Source organism: Glandiceps talaboti, chromosome 22, assembly GCF_964340395.1.
Source record: "Glandiceps talaboti chromosome 22, keGlaTala1.1, whole genome shotgun sequence".
Classification (NCBI taxonomy): domain Eukaryota; kingdom Metazoa; phylum Hemichordata; class Enteropneusta; family Spengelidae; genus Glandiceps; species Glandiceps talaboti.
This window is the reverse complement of record NC_135570.1, coordinates 16,340,284-16,355,819: the sequence shown is the minus strand read 5'-3', so window position 1 is coordinate 16,355,819 and position 15,536 is coordinate 16,340,284. Positions and strand designations below refer to the sequence as shown.

The following is a 15,536-nucleotide window of genomic DNA, read 5'->3' as shown; positions in this document are numbered from 1 at the left end:
AACAAAATTCAAAAGTTTTCAATAATTTCAAAAGATGAAAAGAGTGACATCCATTACAACACAAAACATAGAATACAAATAGCTATTAATGTACATCGTTGAATACTTACTGTTTCCATGAATAACAAATAACAATAATGGCAATCAAACTTAGTACAAAGAGTATACATCCCAAAGCTATCAGCGCAGCCTCTGTGGTTTCTAATTTGTAGTATCTGGTCACAATGTTAGTCTCTGGTGGTCGTACTTTAATGATCGGTTTTTCACCGGGCAGGAAGCTTTTAAATAACTCATTCAACCTCTCAAAATTATCTTCAAGTAATCTACAAATTTAAAATAATTGACACAAAAATGGTTAAAAAATTCACTAGTAGATCATTGTGTTCATCTTTGCAGATCAATAATTGTTTCTTCTGTAAGTTATAAAGGAATTTTGATGCTTTTAGAGAGTGAATTGTTTTTATCATTCTGTGAAATGTCAGCTCCTTCATATTCAGTGCTTGGGTGTCATATCCAATCAGAGCACAGAATTATAACTAGGTGAATGTTGCAAATTTTGTCCAAATTTAATGTTCAAACATTTTCATTCGTTTGTTCAATTTTTTGTTTTAATTGATTTTATCATAAATTGTAAGTTGGTTAGCAAACCATAACTACACAAACTGGTTTTAATCTATATAACTCAGCAGGTATATTTGTTGGTGGCACTACTATCATCTCTACTCAACACAGATGATAATAGCGCCACCAACGACTATATCTTATCTTATCTTACCTCAAAATCTCTTCCCTATCTAGAAGATCGCCATTCTCTTTCACAACATAAAATAATATGTCCGTCTGTGATGGGTCAAAACTCTCATATTTATCGGTGTTCTCCCGTGGTCCAATTTCTTCTATCATAACGCTTCCATTTAAAATTTCTTCTAAAACATCTAAAATCTTTTCAGAATTTTCTTCAACCAAGTTTGGTGGTACATCAGCTACCAGAACCACCCTGTTGTCATTGCTTATCAAAGAAATCTGTAAAAAAAGTAAAAATGTAAAAAAAAAGTTCTAAAAAATGTCAACCAAACAATATTATTTGATTGGAATGGCTCAATATCCCTTTATACTTCCCTCAACTCCCTGGGGAGCAGACAATCCATTTCAGTCTTTATAAACATATAGGATTAAAGCATTCACATTGCAACCTCTATCCTACCAGGTCCCCAATTATACAGCTGGGTTGACTGAGGCACAGTCGTGGTTCAAATCTTGCCCAAGGACTTAAGCCACTCGGAGACAAATGGCCATGTTGTGACTTAAATCTGCAACCTGCAGATTCCAAGCCGGCCACTCTTAACCATTTGACCATTATATGACTCCACATGTATCTCTATACATAGATCATGTCTTTTTTAATTCTATTTACTTTTGTGATTTCGACTGTTTTTTTATTTTTTGAATAATGAAATATCAATATTAATCCTAATCAATAAATGATTGGATGACGAGAAATACAATAACTGTCACAAACAAATAAAAATAATAATAATAATTTATCAAAAGTTTGCCAGTATCCACATCAAATATAGATCAAAGATGCTTATTACACCTGTGAAAGTAAATGAACTTTCAGAATGATGCATTGGGAGCTATTTCAGAAACACATAACTTGCAAACACTCACAATAACTTCTGTTTGTGTAGAAAGCGATACATCTCCATCAGGATTATCCTCTGCAAATACTAAGAAGTGAAATTTCCTATCACTCTTGCTGTCAAACTTAACAGCTGTCTTTATCAGTCCAGTCTCTGCCTCTATTTGGAAGAAACCAATGTACTCTAGTGATTTGGCATTTCCATCTATTGCTTTGATGCTGAAATTAGTTTTTCCATTTATTCCTTTATCGGGATCCATAACCTGGAAAACCATGGAAAAGGAAGGAAATTTGTCACATACATTTGTAAGAACTAGAGCAAATAAAACATACTGTAGTAAACATAGTAAAGCAGATTTATAACTTGACGATCCTGATGAGGGCTATAGGTCCTACCACTTATTACACCTGGCATGTATCTATGGTGGTAAAAAAGCCCATTATACATCATTAATTCCCTGGGGAGCATACAATCCATTGCAGCCTCTGTAAGCACATAGGATTAAAGCATTCACATTGTAACCTCTATCCTATCAGGTACCCAATTATACAGCTGGGTTAACTGGGCACAATTGTGGGGCAAATCTTGCTCAAGGACTTCAGCCATTCAGAAACAAACAACAGTGATGAGGCTCGAACCTGCAACATGTAGATTCAAAGTTAGCCACTCTAACCATTCAACCATCATGACTCCACAACCAGCAATGTACAGATTACAAGCCAACCACTCTAACCATTCAACCACCATGACTCCACAACCAGCAATGTACAGATTACAAGCCAACCACTCTAACCATTCAACCATCATGACTCCACAACCAGCAATGTACAGATTACAAGCCAACCACTCTAACCATTCAACCATCATGACTCCACAACCAGCAATGTACATATTACAAGTCAACCACTCTAACCATTCAACCATCATGACTCCACAACCAGCAATGTACAGATTACAAGCCAACCACTCTAGCCATTCAACCATCATGACTCCACAACCAGCAATGTACATATTACAAGCCAACCACTCTAGCCATTTGACCACCATGACTCCACAACCACCAATGTATAGATTACAGACCAGCCACTCTAACCACTCAACCATCATGTCTCCAAAAGTTTAATTATTCATTATCTCAGAATAACATGAACTTAGTGAGCAAATCCTCCACTTTGAGGTAGTAGATGTCAAAATATGAGTGATACTTACTACAACTTGCAAGACATCTGTAAATAGACTGGCATCTTCGGACACACCTCCTATGTACTTGGATTGAGTGAAAACTGGTGGGTTGTCATTGATATCGACTAACTCTATCAACACATCAACAATGTTAGACCCTGTCAATAAAGTAAACAAATTAATATGATTGTATTCAGAAAAACAAAAGGTTGCACAGTTTGGCCACTAGGTGTGCTGTTCAGCTAGTTGGCTCAGGAGCGAGGGCTATAATAGTTGAACATTACTGTACAGCAGCTTCCACATTTCAATCTAACATTAGCAAAACAGAGTCCATTTCCTAATTTCTGAAAGATTTGAAGAAATGTACAATCCGATTTGATCATCAAATGGAATGACCCAACACCAAGAACACAATAGGATCAAACCATTACTTTCACACTAGAAGGTAGTTTTAGTAATAACCATATCTTACCAGTATTTCTTTTCCTTCTCTGTGTTGATGTAGAGTTGGTGTTGTTATAAACTGATGCTTCAACAGTCAAAGTAAACTCAGAACTTTCTTCTCTGTCTAAGACTTTGTTAGTAAAAATAACCCCTACATTGGATATACTTTCAATCTTAAAAGAATCTAAAATAGTGAAAAATAGAAAGAAAATGAAAATTTCTGACATTACTATGACATGTACAAAATTCTGTATTCTACAAAATTATATAAATTACTTGCCACTAGCGATATTTACCATCATCTTATATTAAAGGTAGAATGCACCTCATTGACAAATTCCCCTGAAAATCAAAGTTCTAAAATTTTCTCCACATTTTGCAAAAAAGAAAGTTTGTTCATAGTCTTAGAAATAATAAAAGAAACTAATGGCATTCAATCACCTAACTTTATATTCTTTAGAAGTTAACATAACACATGGTGGCCATATTGGATTTTTAAATATCTAGATTTTAATAAACTATTAAGTTCTCTCAAAAATATTCAGGAGTGAATTCTCATTAAAATCTCCTTAATTTTACTTGCACATGCTGTACTTTGGACAAAATCTTTGTCAAATTGAAAATCATCTTCGATTTTGCTTTCATGATGGGCACCTACCATTTCTGTTTCCATTAATGATGTCATACACTATTAAATCTCCTGTTTTACTTTCAGCCCTCACTTCAGTTACAAGGGTATTCATTGGTTCTTCTTCTTTCAAGTCATTCACTCTGCAAACAATGATGTTATTGGTCAATGCATTGTCATGTGATGAATAAAAATGATGTAATTGGTTGATTCAAATTAGTGTTATCTTTGCTATGGGGGGGGGGGTCAATAAAAATCAGTCAGTCATACAGGTATTTATCCATTTCTCCATGCTACAGTCAGTATATAGTAGAAACAATTACTTTGAAAAGGTAAGAAAACCTGTATTTCCTGGACCAACCTAAATGACAGCATATGCCAACAGTTACCTAAAACATTGCTCACGGAGCACAAAAGTACAGTGGCTTGTAATTGACATGGCAAATTTTAACGCTGTCATTAAAACTTTCATTTTCCAAGAGCAAAGTTTTGATAGTTTGAAACATTAGTGAGAACACTACAGATGATATGAAACATATTAACAGGTGGAAATTTATTGATACTTACACATAAAATGTTCTCAGAAATTCTGGTTTTTCTTCCACTATTGGTTCTCTTTCTGTTATTTCAATCACAACTGTAGCTGTTGCTGACAGTCTTTCTGTTGGCACTGCCTTGTCGTATGCTACCACTGTCAGCTAGGAGAGGAAAGAAACAAAACGCATTTGTTACACACTGGCCAATAAACTTATTATCACCTTGGCCAAATTTATTCATCACAGAATATGAACATCCTGTCTACATCGGTCAATAAACCTTTAAGGTTTAATACTAATAGTATTATCACCTCCACAAAATTCAGTCACCAGAATATAAGAACACCCTGTCTACATTGGTCAATAAATGTATTATTACCTCGACAAAATTCAGTCACCAGAGTGTGAGAACACCCTGTCTACATTGGTCAATAAACTTATTATCACTTTCACCAAATTTATTCAACACAGTACAAGAACATTGTGACTACATTTGGTTTCTAAAGCTGAGGTTAGATGAATAATATGTGTGAGCACACTTCGTAACAATGTGATCCCAAGTGTCAGAACTCAGGACTTTACCAATTCCATGTACATATTCTAAAATAGACTTACCTGGTAGATATTTTTAGGTGCTCTCTTTAGACTGGTCTTTGTCACAATGATCCCAGTCTGGGGGTCTGATATCGTAAAGAACTCATTTGAAGGTTCAATATCGTAAATGACTTGACCATTGTCTGTCTCCTAGGAGTAAAAAAATACAGATGTCAATATGTTTGCTTTGTAATAAGTCTTTTAACTTTATTCCTAACAAGAAACAAAAGAAGTACAGAGACATAGGGTAGACAGAGCACAAGTAAACAAGAGAAAACAAACATACAAAAAATGACTGCCCCCTTTAATTTAAGATAAACGCTACTATTTTCCCAACATGTTTCTTAACCTTACCCTCTTGAATTACCTACTTGATTTTCTAGTTTATAAGTAAGTTTGACATATGAATTAAAACCAGCTGGTAATATCAGGTACTCACTACAATCATTACTAACAATAATTTAACATTGAATCTAAGGTCATGAACTCACTGAACGATCTCCATCAGTTGCTAGGATACTGTTGGTAACTATGGTACCCAAGTCAGCATTTTCTAGAACTGTACCATTATATACATCTTGAGTGAATATGGGTGGGTTATCATTCATGTCCTGTGGCAAAAAAACAGGTGAATAATCTCTTTAATTAACATTATTTTATATAAAAAAATTAATCAAAATCAATAAAGAATTGTTTTAAAAGACAATAAAAACATGAATAATGGTTCAAGAAATTAACTCATTAATATGCAAAGTAGAAAACCATAAGGACCTATCTTTTATATATTGTGTATAAATGACTCGATTCCTCTAATATTTTTAGTGGATTTAATTTTTTTAATTTTACTCGAAACGCTAAAATCTAGATTTCTTTAAGATCATTGATTCCAAAAAAATGCTGAAAGACACTATCAATTCATTCCAATACTCCACTAAAATATTAGGAATAGGGTAACCTGAAGAGATCAGTTTTATTCTGTAAACATTTGGAATTTGATGACATTTAAAGGGGTGCAAGCTGAGTTTATAAGCTTCCACTCAGAAGATAAAACCACATTCCAGTATAATGTTAATGTTGATGTATGTCTTCTATAACATTACTATTGTCTTCTGGTATGGTTAGAACAGTTGTTTGCATGGTAGGACCTTCCTGAATATTTTTTTACACATATCATAAATTATGTCATCGGATCGTTTATGAGTTATATCTTAATACCAGGTTTGAGTTCAGTCAATTGCAAATAGTGGCTAAGTATACTTCAGTAAGTAGAATACTGTGAGTACCTTTAAAATATGCAGAAAAAACTATGTCAAAATACGTATAAACTCAGCTTGTGCCCCTTTAATGATAAAAATCAACCTACCTCAATGTGAATAGTTACAACAGCATCATCAGAAGCTATAGTGTCATTGGTTTGGGTGACATCTACAGCTGTGACTGTTAGTGTATAGGTTTTAGATACTTCATAATCCAGACCTGTCAGTATGGACAGTGACCCTGTTACACTGTCTACACTAAACAACCCTGTATCTTCTGATGTAATTGCATACTCCAATTCAGCCGCCTCATCATTATCTGTTGCCTAGCAGACAGAAGAAATCAAAGGTACAGTTACTAGGCAACACATAATCTTCCTCAACATATCTATTCCTTTCCTTTTTGTAATACTATGCTATACTTCAAGTTCAATGTCAATGGCCAATCCTCACCAACTTAATATAACTTTTTGGTGATTATCATATCAATTTATATTTCATTTTTTCTTTTGGCTTGCAGTTTTATTTTAATTTCAAATATTCAACTAATTACTCTTCTTTTGAACTTGTTAACTTAAAATCAAATGTACTGTTCCCCCATTTTCTTATTAATCAATATTTTGAGGGAATTGCACTTTATTTTCTGTATAAAAACACACCAAATAAACACCAGCTAAATATTTCTTTATCACCTCAAGCAATTTGCAATAAGGTTTTAGTGAATACTAGGATAAAGAGACGACAGCTAACACCTTTACACACACAATTATAAATTACAATGTAAGTTTTGTACAGACTGTCTTTGTTATTAAAAGTGGAAAGCAGACCTACATTACCCAGGGTTTGTTTGTGTGTGAGGGGGAGTAATAGTTACAATCAAATACTATGGTCCAAAATATAGAAATCTATGGAAATTGTACCAGATTTCCACACTCTGTTCCTGAGGTTCCAAAACTTAGTAAAAATAGTATGCACAGCAAATCACTGGTATACAAAAATCTATACAGATAATATATCATGGAAAAGCTATCAGATCATTTTTAACTACATACAATATGATGGTTAATATGACGCTGAAATTTTACCTGTACAGTAAGGAAATCAGTTTTAACTGTATTCTCAACTACAGTGTACTGGTAGTATGATGGATTAAACACTGGGCCTTCATCATTACGATCTACAACAACTACAGTAAATGTTGCAGCAGAGCTTCTTGGTGATGACGCCTTGTCCTTGGCAGTGATTGTCAACTCATACTGACTTCGTTGTTCTCTGTCTAGCTTCTGTGTTGTGTATATCATCCCAGTGTCAGGGTCAACGGCAAACAGGTCAGAGGTCAACTGATACTCTACTTCAGCATTGGCAGTGTTAGGATCATCTATGTCATAGGCCTATAGGAATGGAAATATAGATGTTAATTAAATGTTCTATAAATTTGATATCAGATAAACTTGATTGACTGTAAATTTGAGGGTAATTGATATTGATACCAAAGTCATTTCCAACTGATCCAAATGTCAGTCATTTAATGAAGGGAAAACAAAGTGTTGTTATTATCATACAATTTCATTAAACAGTATCTAACCAGTGATCACTGCCAAGCAATGACAAACAAACAAACAAACAAACAAACAAACAAACAAACAAACAAACAAACAGAAAGACAGTGAGAGACAGAGACAATGAGATAGATAGACAGACAGACAGACAGATAGACAGACAGACAGACAGACAGTGAGACACAGGCAGACAGAGACAGACAGACAGACAGACAGACAGACAGACAGACAGACAGACAGACAGACAGACAGACAGCAGACAGAGACAGACAGGCAGTGAGACACAGGCAGACAGACAGACAGACTGACAGAGACACACACAGAGACAGACAGTTGGGCAGGCAGGAAGGTGCAGACAGACAGTCACAGACAGACAGGCAGAGACAAACAGATGAACAATTTGCAGACACAATGACAGACTGGCAAATTTAACATTACCATATAAGGCTGAGATAAAAGATGGAAGTTCGATTGGAAGCATTTTGAGTGTCACAGGGACTTTTGATCAACAAACCTGAATGAAACATAAATGATGATGAAACAACCTGCTCTGACTTCTTGATTAATAGAATTAAGTTTTGACTACAACTAAATTACCTTGGATGAAATGAAGTGACAATATTATCATAGAAATTGAGAACACATTAACACAACATTCATAAAACAAATCACAGATTGAGCTTTGCCATATTGTCTATTAATGAGTCAAAAGTTGGAATCTTAATTCATCATTTCTAAGCTTACTACAAAGTTGCTGTGTAAAATTCAGTAACTGACACAACTTTACAGAGGTTAAAGTCAGCATGTGCATAATTAATGAAATGGTTACCACAGCAACAGGGTAATATCAGCCACTTTACCTTAACTTCACCAACAAATGCGTTGGCTTCATTTTCATCAACTTGGAAAGAAGTCGGCCATGATGAGTTGAATATAGGATTGTTGTCATTAATATCAAGTACTGTCACTATCAGCTCAGCTGTTACAGTCTGAAAATAAGACAAGAATTATAAGTTTAAGGTAGAATTGTAAATTTGGAAACCCTGATTATCAGGCATCAAAATCTCACCAAATTTTGTCATATGAAAGTTTGCTACTGGTCCTTTTGAAATAATAAAAGAAATTTGAGGTTTCACCACCTTGTTTTCAAGAAATCATCAAATCTTTTGGTCTCAAATAGAGTTAACACAGTATTTGGTGGCCATATTGGATTTTGGTGGCCATATTGGATTCTACAATGGCTTTAAGTCGCACACAATGAGTTTATAAAAAACTTTTACTGAAGTGAAAATACTTGCCTTTATTGCTATTGTCAGGGTATGAACTTACCTGATTCAAATCTGTAGCTGCTATTGTCAATGTATACAATGACTGTCTCTCTCTGTCTAACTCATCAACAATAGATACTTCACCACTGTAAACAAATATAATTAGATATTATTTACCAATATTTTACTTCATTCAGCCAAGGAAAATATGAGTGACCTAAGGGGCATTGTATGTACAATAACAAACATTTTACACATTTATTAATAATTTACAATGTACTGAGTTACAAACAAGGACTTGGTCAACGCTGTTTCACATCAAGTAGGGAGCAGTGATAAAATTGTTTTATAAATTAAAAATCCAAAATAGATATCCAATCCTCGTCAATATGGCCATTTTAAATAAAGTATAACTATACACCCCTACTATTTTCCATATATGGGAATAATTACAAGTATTATTCATCAGCATCATTGGGATATATTATTATAAAACTGCTATGACTTCACCTAATTCATGATAATCCAATCTCACTCCAAACAAAACTGCATGCTGGCATATCTAAATTTAAAAAAACATTCAATGTATCTTACCTGGTTGGACCTATGCTGAATTCATGAAGTGGGTCACCTGATGTAATGTTGTAATAAACTATGTCTCCATCAGCATCAATTGCCTAGTAACAAGAAACATTTGTTTTGATAACAACACTTAAACAACTTATATTTTCAGACAAGATAAAATTTCAAATATAACATTTTTAAACAAAGTTTTTAATTGGCTATACTGCTCATCAATTATGCAAATGTGCAGATCATTTGTTGTAGGGTATTAGTCTAAAAATTAAGAACTTGATCGATTGTTTGACGCAACCTGCAAAACAGTTTACAAGTGGCTGGTGTTTGTAAATTTCTTCAATGATATGGATAAGTTCTTATCTCACTACTAAGAAATCAATTTCATCACAATTACATATTATCACATTTTATTTCCTTTGCTCTGATTTTTTCCCATTTGACAGATGAGACATAGATTTGTTAGCATTTCATAGAAATGTTTTGAACTGTTGTTAGTTAACAGTTGCTCCAAAATAAACAAACCCTGAGAGAAGCAAAAGTTTGATTATTTCTGCAATGGTTGTGAACTTTGTTGTCCACAAAGAAACAAAAGCTAGATAGAATCTGCAAATATAGTTGTAAACTGTTGTCTAGATAAAAGTAAACACAAGATCTGTTCTGTACAGGTTGTAACACAGGGGACAGCAGGCATGTAACTGATTGATCAATTGATTGTTTTATTGATTGATCATTTGGTTGAATGAACACCCCTAATCTTATAATTATCAAGGTATCAAGTTACAGGAACAATTTGCTTTATCTCTTATCTTCAGGGAGATTATCACACCAAACAAACACTAAGCAATGTACAAACTAGTATAAAAGATAGCTGCCTGCTGTACCCTGTGGTTGTAAACTGTTGCGGCATTGATAGAAGAATACACTAGATAATTTCTGCAATAGTTGTAAAACTTACAGTGACAGTTTTGATGACTGTTTCCGATGGCACACTTTCACTAACTGGTGAAGTGTACGGGTTTTCTGTAAATACAGGGGCCCTTGCTGATGCTGATGGTATCACTTCAATAGTAATAAATGCCAGAGTTGATCTGTCAAAGAAAGTCAATATTAATTACCACATCAAACCAAAGACATCTCAAATTACAGAAAATTTGATGACTTGTATATAAATACTAATCATTGAAAATTTTCATTATTAAATACAAGTTCATACAATTTATTTCAGTATTGAATTTAAATTTACTGCAATTCAATTTTACTCAGTTTAAAGTGGATACAGGAAATTAAACCAACATATTGCCACCCTTAATTTAACGAGAACTTATTAAAAAATGGTGTGACAATGAAATGGTTATAGTTCTTGTCAACATGTTGCTGTAACAATAATGCATTTGACATCTGAAATTGTGTAAAATTATGTTTTGTATGTCAATAACATGACTGCTTACTTTTTGTTTGTATCTGGTCCTCTGTCTTCAGCCTTTAAAGTCACAGTGTATTCCTTCCTTGGCTCTAGTGTTGCACCAGCTAATATTAGTGTCACAGTGTTGTCTACCTGCTCAATCTCAAATAAATCACTGCCTCCATTTGAAACATAGGATATTGTGAAGTCAATAACAGCGTTATCACCTATGTCATCATCACTTGCCGACAACTGAAAAATATCGAAGTCAATAACAGTGTTATCACCCAGGTCATCATCACTTGCTAACAACTGAAGTCAATAACAGCATTATCACCCAGGTCATCATCGCTTCTCATTGTACTTGTGCAACATCATATGTCAGTTTCCCTTGGGCCTGTGTATCACCCCAATACAGACGGTTTCCCTTGGGCTGAGACTGCCCTCAGGAAACAGTCTGTGTTCGGTTAATCAACACACAGTCCCTCAAGGAAACTGACATATGATGTCGCTCTCATGATCAACTGAACAACTGAACATATCAAAGTCAATAATAGCATTATCACCCATGTTATCATCACTTGATGACTGAAATATAGTGGAAGTCAATAAAAATATTTATTGACTTTAAATAATATACAATAGAGAATATATGAGACATCTCAGAATGTAACATAAGTTATGTGTCTCCAAAAGTTCATGAATTCCTTTGAGGGTAAATTGTTAATATATCATTGTGCAGTGATATGTGTACATTATCAAGTTCTTACCATCAGGATAGTTGAGCCTTGGGCTTTGGTGTCCTTGATTCGGACTGTGTATCTGTTTTCATCTGTACTTTGAGCATTAGAGGCAAACACTGGATAATTATCATTTATATCCAAGATGGAAACTGTCACGGGAACTGGATCACTCTCTAAGCTTTCAATGGTAGCAGTTTCCATGGCAATGACCTGGCAAAATGAAAATACAGATTAACCAAATTACAGAATAGAATTTAATATTTTCTTCTTTCCAAAATGTTTTTCTTTAACAAACAAGAATGTGGGAGACATTAATTATTTGTGATTTTGATGAAAATACTGAGAATATATTTTACATGTCATAGTCACAGAATTTGTTTTGTTTTAAAATGATGTACAAGTACGCAAACTCTGGCAATCGAGGTCTCAGTTGACTAAGATATACTCAAACTCAAACTATTGTTGTTCAATGTGATAGATTACACAAATGGGTGATAGTGGTTCCTCTGTTGTGTGGATATAATCTCCTTGTAATCAAGATTGTGTAAACACTGGAAGTCACCAAAAATGTGGACAGCATGGAAGTCATGGGAAGTACCACCCTACTGTGAGTACAATGTTCATTCAATAGCTTACATGCAATATTATAGTAAACAACGACATCAATTGCCAAAGTAGTATCAGTAGTAGTTATAAAGAGCTGAAATCAAAAACAGCTTGATTGGGTTTTTATTTCGCGTTGCTGATCTTATGAGATATGCAAACAACAGTTGCCAAACTTAATAGTGGTCAAGTTTTCACTGTGGCCATATACAATGACGTTGAGAACAATAATGTCGCTAAGCATTTGGCACTTTCAACTTGACCACCTTCACATGGTTGCTATGGACACAATGGCTCACGCGGGATCTCATGAGATCTGCTGCATGACAAAAATGGCTTATTGGGATAAAATGCCACACTTACTGAAAATGAATAACTTGTATTTGTTTCTCTATCCAGGGCACCGCTGACAACAATGTATAAAATATCGTTGACTTTCTTGGGAAGGAATCTGCTGTCTGCTCCTACAAATCTATATTCCAGCTCTGGACTTACTCCCTGTATAAAAAAATATCATCAAATTTTTGTATCTTTATCCATTGAATTATTACTCTTTCATGTTCTGCCATTTTTATTTTTTTTGCAAATTAAAGTTTAATATTTAGGTTAGTGCATGAAGTAATGGGTCATTATTTACTCCAATTATGGTATCACAGTGTAGTGTTACAACATGAAGATTTGACATTAAATACTTTTCACTCACATCATCAAGTTGGGGTATTTTTATAAAATATTACAAACATTTAGTTAATATTATCATTTTCTTAAAACACAAAATTCATTAATTCACAATAAAATTATTAGTTGTACATATAAATAGACACACTGACATGAAGTAGACATATTTTTGGTCAATTTTTATCATTTGGTCATGATTATTAGAAAATGACACTTTTTGTACACCTAAGAAAATTTTATTGAGTTTTGATTCTTGAAAATGAATTGTATACCATGCTCAAGCCAAGCTGAACCAAAAACTATGTAAATATATATATTCTGTAGTCACTCTACATCATAACAATGTATGTCTACATCACAGGTTCTTTTGTGTTTGAAATATGAGTCAAAACGTTAAAAATTACCATTATTTTCCCCAATTTTTTTGTTGATATTATTGGTGCTGGTATAATTATGTTATTCTCCAATATTTTTTTCATTCAGCTGGAAAATACTTGTGAACTAAGTGTTGTCACTACGAGTCAACAACCCTTAGGTTACAAGTCTAGCAACTCATAGTGGCAAAGGCCCTTTACATAATAGGTCACTCATTATTTTCCTTGGCTGAACAAAGACAAAAATTGGGGAATAACATGACATCTAATTATTGTGTCTATTTCATGTATTTATTATTTATCTCTGATATTTGTTAGTGTAATTTTTAACATGACATTAATTTTGATGTTGTGATTTGCTTAGGACGACCAGTGACTCAATACTGAAACAGAACTACATCATTAAATACAGATATGTTAAATGCAAGGAAACTGCCATAAAATGTTTTAATGTAATAGTGATGAGGAGTCTTAACTACTTCTTGCTACTTTTCCTGTTAATTTTACTCAGTAAGCTGAAAAAAATGGCCACGACACTTCTCAGAAAAACACTTCAATGAACTGTTTTTGTCACACTGTCTCACTTTAAGCCTGTTGTCCAAGCACTCTTGCTAAAACAGTGCAATTCTTCAATCATTTAAAGTCTGACCAAATACATCATTTGGTTCTAGTCTAGCGCCCTCAGTGGTAGTCTTTCGTTGCCTTTGTTTTTTATGAGTTTTGTTTGATATCAATATATTTGGCAGTTCCCTGGCATCATTTATGCAGGAGTGCAAATAAGGACAAATATTTCAAAATAAGATATAAAAAAGCACTCAGACAAACCTCCTCCTGTGTAAAATAACAGCAAAACAAAAGATGTTGCCATGGTAATAACATTAAAAAGTGAAGCATGAATGAAAGATGAAAGAAAGCAAAAGAAATGATGTAAGGACATAGAATCGGAAGAGGTGATAATTTAACCATGTAATAATGATTACAGTTTAGAGGTCATGTCAAGTTATTTTGCATATATAGTAATATTCAAAATATTCAGGAAGACAAAATCGCAGACAAATATGATGTGCATACTTCAGTGTAGGCTGTTGAGATATATCATTACATGAGTTTGACCTTATCAGCCCTCTCTTGAGTGCTAAGATGAGAGGGCAGAAAGACACATCTTACTTTCACAGGGTAACTTCAGTGGTGTAAGCTTTGTTTATAGATATTCAGGACTTTGTTTAAGGGGAACACCACTCCAGGAACCACTTACATAAACTTTTGGTTCTGGAGAGTCATTTCAGGATTTCAAACAATTACTAAGAAACACAAAATCAAAATGCTCTTTCACCTTCGTTGTTCTCATAGTGGGTCCACTTTTGGCTCCTTGGACTAAGGACACATACATAATTATGTAGGCATGTATTAGATTAATCTGATTAAAATCCGATGTAGTGTACACTGTCGTTTGTTCTTTTGTGAGCGTTCGTTACACACATCTGACACAATACCATAGGTTTTCCCGAGCCACATGAGAGTGCTGAGTGAATTCACTCAACAAATGAGAACGCGTTATGCGCAGAAACATATGGTCCAGTACTTCAGAGCGCCCTGTTCGAAAAGAGCATGAGCATTGAATGCAGACAACAATGTTATTGCTCTTGTTTGGGTGTTCTCTTTCTTTCAATTTCAAATGTTGAGTGTTATATTGTAAGAAGGATTCTGGTTGGCTACTTGTAAGTATAAGATTGGGTTCGGGAAAACCTATGGTATTGTGTCAGATGTATGTATGCAACACTCACAAAAGAACAAACGACAGTAAACGTAACAGCCAAAAAGAAATTGTGCCATGTACACTCTACATCAGATTTTAATCAGATTGGTATTAGATGTACACAGAATGTTCATGACTCTTAATTACCTTATTACCTTCACATAAATAGTTCATGTAAATGATAGTTTGTAAATAATAAATGAATAAATAATAAATATTTGTGAAATTTACATTTATAATGAAAGTTTTTATCAAAATTACATTTTTCAAACATGATAGTCCGAAAATGAA

At 34.0% G+C, this 15,536-nt stretch overlaps 1 protein-coding gene across 1 annotated transcript in view; it reads right to left on the bottom strand.

The window, feature by feature from the left end:
• LOC144452180 (protocadherin-15-like) overlaps positions 1-15,536 on the bottom strand; it is a 107,338-nt gene that overhangs the window by 19,870 nt on the left and 71,932 nt on the right. The window contains exons 14-31 of the mRNA XM_078143221.1: positions 12,801-12,935; positions 11,862-12,044; positions 11,138-11,343; positions 10,645-10,777; positions 9,705-9,787; positions 9,172-9,256; positions 8,703-8,831; positions 7,369-7,674; positions 6,391-6,609; positions 5,519-5,638; positions 5,049-5,177; positions 4,465-4,595; positions 3,928-4,040; positions 3,298-3,453; positions 2,853-2,983; positions 1,672-1,905; positions 776-1,023; positions 111-323 (exon numbers count right to left, since the gene is read on the bottom strand). Of these exons, the coding sequence (XP_077999347.1) occupies positions 111-323; positions 776-1,023; positions 1,672-1,905; positions 2,853-2,983; positions 3,298-3,453; positions 3,928-4,040; positions 4,465-4,595; positions 5,049-5,177; positions 5,519-5,638; positions 6,391-6,609; positions 7,369-7,674; positions 8,703-8,831; positions 9,172-9,256; positions 9,705-9,787; positions 10,645-10,777; positions 11,138-11,343; positions 11,862-12,044; positions 12,801-12,935 (2,954 nt within the window). The remainder of the gene's footprint in view (positions 1-110; positions 324-775; positions 1,024-1,671; positions 1,906-2,852; positions 2,984-3,297; positions 3,454-3,927; positions 4,041-4,464; positions 4,596-5,048; positions 5,178-5,518; positions 5,639-6,390; positions 6,610-7,368; positions 7,675-8,702; positions 8,832-9,171; positions 9,257-9,704; positions 9,788-10,644; positions 10,778-11,137; positions 11,344-11,861; positions 12,045-12,800; positions 12,936-15,536) is intronic.